Genomic DNA, 6,527 nt, shown 5'->3' with positions numbered 1-6,527 from the left:
AGAATTGTAAAGAGAGAGAAATTTTTCAAAATTTTGCTCTCCAAAATTTTCTAAAAGTCCAAAAATTTTCTAACCTTTAAATATAAGAGAGGGTCGTCTATACATAGAAATATATGAGAGACCCTCAAAAATATCCTTACAAATACAGTTGGAATGGTGCATGCATCTGTAGGGACAACTGGCAAAAAATATCTGATTTTTTGCACCAGTGGCCAATATGCCACTAATAGTGGGTGGCCGGCCACTAGGCCACATTAGTGGGTGGCAAGCCACACTAGTGGACAACAGGTCCCTGGAGCACAGGCCTGAAAAACCATTGTTTTGGTCCAAAACAAGGCACAAGGTTTGAAGGTTCAAAACTGAGGTTTCCTGCTAAAGAAGTCAAGCATTCCGCAAGCGTACATATTCATCACTGAGTGATCAATCAGTGGCGCCCAAGTCTTAAGGGACGTCAAAAATGGGGTGTCTACACATCCTCATCAATATCAACCCAATTTCACATTTCCAATATCAATTTCATTTATCCTTTCAAAATCAACATTTGATATATATCTATATAGGGTAAAACCCCCATTTCTTTATTAACCAAATTCAAAGGTAAAAATCCACTAATTCATCATAACTCAACAATAAATACATTCTCTTAATCATTTCTAGCCAAGCATTTGAAAACCTCTCTTTTGAAATCAAGCCAAATCCTAGGTTTGTCCAAAATTCCTCTCGATCACAATGTTGTTTTATAAAGACAAATATCTAAGTTAAAAATCATAAGAAAGTACAAAAAATCCCTACCTCAAGCTTAGAAGATGAGAGAAAGAGTGAAGGAACTCCAACAATGCCCAAACCTAACTTTGTTCAGATCAAAAGGAAGCCCATGGCGTGCTCTACCTTTTTAACAAAGGGACAAGGGCGAAGAACTCGATGGATCTAGGAGTATTTGTAGAGAGAAGTAGAGTTTTAGAGAGAGAGAGTGTAGATCTAGGATTTATAGAATGTTTAGAGAGAGAGAGAGATGAAAAACTGATCTAAAAAATGACTTTTACGGACTTATATACACGCAGACAGCTCAAGCGCAAGAAGTGTCGCTCGAGCGACTAGACACAATAAGTATGACCGCTTGAGCGCAAGAAGTGACTGCTCGAGCAAAGAATACAAACTCCCAAAAGTTTTACAAACAAACAAACAGCCATCGCTCGAGCTCAAGAAGGACTACTCAAGCGCAAGAATCATCCCTCGAGTGAAGAATGCTAGCTCCCAGTAGTTTTGCAAGCCTACAAAAGTACTAAGAGTTCTCAAAGACCGCTTTGTGCACTCGAGTGGCCAGACACACTAAGTTGCACCGCTCAAGTGCAAGAAGCTTCGCTCAAGCAAAAAATACCACCTCCCAGTAGTTTTGCAGACTTGCAAAAGTACAGAGAGTTTACAAAGACCGCTCGAGCACAAGAAGTGTCACTCGAGTGAAGAAGAAAAATTCTAGGCAACAACAATTTGAAAAACAAGCTACCAACTTGTTCCAAGCGCAACCAACACATCCCAATAGACAAACTCAAAGAGAAATATGGGAAACAAGACATGAACCACTATATAATGAAACCCAGATCCAAAACATCAAATGGGTCGGGTCTAAACCATAATCGCTATAGAAATGGACTTAACGGTGGTAACAATAAGAGGTTCAATGGTAAATGCTAGAATTGTGGTATACAAGGGCACCATTCTAAGGATTGTCGCCAACCGCATAAGGACAATGAGAACTCCTGTAAAAGGTCTTTTCAAGCTAATGTGACTGAGATGGAGACTCTTTCTGATGAGGTCTCTAAATTAAGTCTATGTAATTAAGCAAAAATAACTGGAGTCTATTTTTTATTTTGTAACAATGAACAATAAAGCTCTACATATAGTTTTGTACTTGAGTTATTGGTTTTTAATAATATCATCCTCTTTATTCATATTTTGTGATATGAAATGATATGATTGTGATGTTATCACATAATTACGACTTATGTAGTCATAATTATTCTGAATTTTGTATTTCATAAATTTGATTTGGAATTTTATGATTCAAGCACACCATAGTCACCAAATAATGGATGTTATATACTAATTCATATCAGAATTGTGGGGGTGTATTGATATTTTCGTATGGTAATATCTTAATAAGAAAATTAATTTTTCTTAGAGTACTTAAAATGTGGGGGTGCTTAGAAGATTTTACTAAAGTAACGGTTCCGACAATAGGTCCACGAAAAATTTCAATTCTTTTTATAAGACAAAGTTGGAGTAGAAGCAAAAATGGTTTCATTAACACCTAAGGAACACCTCTATGTTTATCATTTGATTTGAAAATGGGAGTGACATAGAGTAACGGTAAGTCTCAATGTAATCAAAAACTTATTGTTGAAGGATAATATAGTGGATCCAATAACTACTCAATGATATATAACTGAGAAGGTCAAACAAAAAACAGTGGCCGCTAAACAAAAGGTTTGACCAAAGAGTAAATGAGGGAAAGTTCATCGAGGGGAATGTTATCAGAGCCTATTAATTTCGAGTCGCCATAATGGCAACCCAACCTAGTTGACTGGAGATCCTAAGATATAGGTTCAAAGGGACAACCAAATTATGGATGACTCACCAGAAATCACTAAGGGAGTCTATCTCCTATCCATTCCTATGATGACAGTGATATCTGAAACATGTGTTGTATGTAGAGGACTTAGGTAAGCTATGTTTTTAATGATCACTTATATTTTGAAAAACTTAGAGGGGTATCTTTCAAGAAGAGTATTTAAGAGACTCGAAATAAGGATCACCTATATAAGTCTGAAGGGGCCGCTTCTATGAGAATTGATAAGGCTAAAATCTCTAAAGCACTCATGAAATACCAGGACATGTCCAAGGCCAAAACGGTACAACCGTGAGAACTAAGCTATGTCTAGAGATATTTTGTGTGAATTTTATTGTCTTGGCTTATACAAACAACTGAACAGTTCAAGGCATCATGTCCATTGATTAGCTAGTAAGTCCGATAGTCTTTCACTGAAGAAAGTTCAAAGCCAAAAGCTACCTATCCCCATTCAAAATATTTCCAATTGAATTCTCTTTGAGTCTGCATTGAGTCTTGCATACTTTTCCGTCATTTCGTTCACGTGGGGGATTGTTGAAAAAATTGTTTGGAAACTATTAACAGGTGAATGACAAATTGACTCTAAAGTGCACCATCTAAGTATGGTTTTAAGACAAAATTTATTTAATTTAAAATTAAATTTATTTGTTATATTTTTTTGTCAGAATTGAACCAGATTTGATTCAAAATTCGAATTTGTTTGAAAGAACAATCATATCTATTCTTTGTACCTATTCCATGGAAAAGTTGTGTCTCTTCATAGAAAAGAGATGTGTCTTTTCATTGAAAAATCACCATGACCTTTCAAAGAGTCACCAATTCACCTATATAAATAGACCCTCATTGCATTCATTAAACATGTAATTCATCTTGTGTTTCTTTCCTTCTGCACTCTGTCTTTTCCATAAAAGAATTCTGCACAGTAAGGTTCGCCAAACTTGCCATGATAGTGCTGCTTCTGCAAGATTTGATTGTTGTACCTTGGGAGACGAGCATCCGATAAAAACTCGTGAGCACCATAGAGGGGGACGAATTTGTCTTAAGGAAATTGTGTCCAACACAAGCCTTGATCACATTTGGTTTTGTTTCTAGATTTACAATCTCTTTGTAAGTTTTCTACATCTGTAAGTATTTCTAGTTCTCTGTATATAGTTTGGTTTGGTTTTACCCAAATAATTTACGTTATGTTCAACTTATATTTTTTTATATGATTTGGTAATATATTTGATGCAATGATTTCATGTTTCACACTGTACACATAATAAGAGATTATTCGAACAGTCTATTGCGGTTGTTCCGACTTCTCTTGCTGGAGCTGGTGATTCTTTGGTCTGGCATTTCTCAAAAAATGGTTCTCATGAAGTCAAGAATGGATATCATGTAGCTGCTAATCTCCAACGAGCAGTTAACAACCAGTCGACCTCTATTTCCTTTCAACCACCTCAAGAGCTATGGAAAATCATTTGGTCTCTCAAGGTTCCTCCGAAAGTTCATAATTTCTAGTGGCAAGTTTGCAAAAACAAATTGACCAGTAAGGAAAACCTTTATAGGAGGAGGTGTGCTCCTTCACAAGAATGCCCCATTTGCCACATGCTAATTGAGTCGATTAAACACCTCTTGTTTCATTGTCATTGGACTCGGGCTATTTGGTTTGGGTGCAACTTAAGCTTCAAAGTGGACGAGGATGTTGTTGATTCGGCTTTATTGTCGACCCTCAAACTTACGAATTCCTGCCCTAATGTTCCTGAGCATCTGCACTTGATGGGTAAGATTGTCGTGATTAATTGGTGCATTTGGAAAGCCAAGAATGATTGGGTCTTCAATCATGTTTTGGTCGACCTTGCCCAAACTATCACTAAAGTTAAGCTTCTTTGGGCTAAGATTTGTGATGTCATTGATGTTCATTCCAACGGGGTTATCCATTTCCCTATTCCACTGCAAGAGATTTCAACATGGGCTAAGCTTCCTCAAGGTCAATTTAAAGTCAATTGTGATGCTAGCTTCTCCTCTGATGGAAGGAGAACCTCCCTAGCAGTCATTCTTTGCAACTCCAGCGGAATGCTTGTTGATGGCTTGGTGCACCTCACTCAATCTTCCTCTACCATTCAAGAAGAAGCACGGGTAGTGCATTTTGTATGTGCCTTTGTTGATTCTCTTGCTCTCTCTAATGTTTAGGTTGAGAGTGATAACAAATCAGTGATGGAACTGAGTGTTTCGAAGCTAGTACCACCTTGGGAAAGATGGGTCAACTTTCAAGATATTCATTCTTGGGGTCTTCTTGCCTCTTAGCCTTTTCATGGGTTCATCGCAATGCAAACTGCGTGGCGCATTGGTTAGCTTCTGGCAATCTCAAAGGCTCACTCCCTCTAGATCAGGTTAGGAATCCCCCTACCTAACTATTAGCTTTGTCAAGCTCTGATGCTTTGTAGCCTTGGGCATTTTATCATTTAAAAAAAAATAAAAAATAAAAAATTTAAATTTAAATTTTCAAAGTAGTGTAAATAGAAAAGGGCGATAAGTAACTAATTTTGTGTTGTAAATAAACATATCATTATATATTAAGCCTTCGTTTGGGTAGTGGATTGGCTTTTTGGCTTTTTTAGCCTGAGGTTAAAAAGCCTCGTTTGGGATGGAATTTTTGGCTATTTTAATTTTTGTGAGAAAAAAAAAATGTAATGATTATGGATTGGATGTAATGTTTTGTCTTATTGGGTTAAAAAGTCTATTTTGTTTTTTTGTGGTAAAATAGCCCCCTACCCAGCCCAACCCAACCCTTCCTCCCAAACGAACCCCTGTTTGGTAAAGTTTATATTTACTGGTTTCTATTTCTATTTACAGAATTTTTAAAAACTGTAAATAAAAACTCGTTTGGTTTATATTTTCGTTTTCAAAATGTTGTAAACACAAAAAACTTCGTTTTGTTTTCTATTTAAATTTTTTTTTTTTTTTTCATTTCTTCTTTTTCCTTCAACTCTTTCTGACTACCACGCACTGCTCTCCCGTCTTAATCTACCCCGTCACCACCTCAATTTTATTTATTAAATATATTTATATTTATATATATGATATTTATATAATTTAATTTTTTTAATATAATAAAACTAAAATAGTAAAATATTGTATTTAATATTCATTTTCACTCATTTATTATCATATTACATCTCCTAACTCTTATTAATTATAAATTATTATCTATAATATATTATATTATATTATCTTTAATTTTTATTAATTTTTTATTTTTAAAACTGCAAAACTAACATATCCTTGCCCCCAATATGATATGAGATGGGGGTGGAGGACAACAAATCTGCTTCAAACCTTCCTCATTGTCATTCCTTCTCATCACTATCGTCTACCGTCACCAACAGTGACCTCATCCGTCAACCACCTTTGGCTACTACATCCCTCAACTACTAACCACCTTCCATTGCCACCAGTCACCTCTTACTAGCGAGAACCATCTTTGGCCACTACTTTTTATTGAAAACCACTTTTAACTACCACTTTAGGCGGCTAACCAGCCATCATCTCCAACCATTGACAATCACTTTTGACCAACACTTCTTTTGGCCAATAACTACCTCCAGCCATTGCCAATTGCCTCTTACCGGTGGCAACAACTTCCGAGCATTACCTCTCGTTGCCAACAACCACCTCGGGCGATCATTTCCAACCATCGATAATCACTTCCCGTAGCCCCTATTTTCACTTGTTTTCAAAATAAAATTTTAAAATACTGATGTACCAAACATATTTTTTGTTTTTATTTTTACTGAAAATAAGCATAAACATGTTTAATGTTTTTTGTAGGGGACACTACATCCCAGTGGGATAAGAAAAGAAAAAAAAATTACATTGAGGGATGCAAGTGACACTTCAACTCCATAGTTTTAACTTG

General features: G+C 36.1%; 1 protein-coding gene across 1 annotated transcript; it reads left to right on the top strand.

Moving 5' to 3' along the window:
* Positions 1–1,645: 1,645 nt before the first annotated feature.
* On the top strand, positions 1,646–4,801 carry LOC145799698 (uncharacterized). Its single transcript, XM_082889346.1, has 3 exons — positions 1,646–1,759; positions 3,908–4,092; positions 4,177–4,801. Exons 1-3 carry the CDS (start codon positions 1,646–1,648, stop codon positions 4,799–4,801), a joined length of 924 nt encoding a protein of 307 aa, XP_082745472.1.
* The last annotated feature ends 1,726 nt before the right edge of the window (positions 4,802–6,527 follow it).

Source organism: Camellia sinensis, chromosome 1 (genome assembly GCF_055761805.1).
Source record: "Camellia sinensis isolate YWXY chromosome 1, ASM5576180v1, whole genome shotgun sequence".
In the NCBI taxonomy this organism is placed as follows: domain Eukaryota; kingdom Viridiplantae; phylum Streptophyta; class Magnoliopsida; order Ericales; family Theaceae; genus Camellia; species Camellia sinensis.
This window is presented reverse-complemented; position numbering and strand designations above follow the sequence as displayed.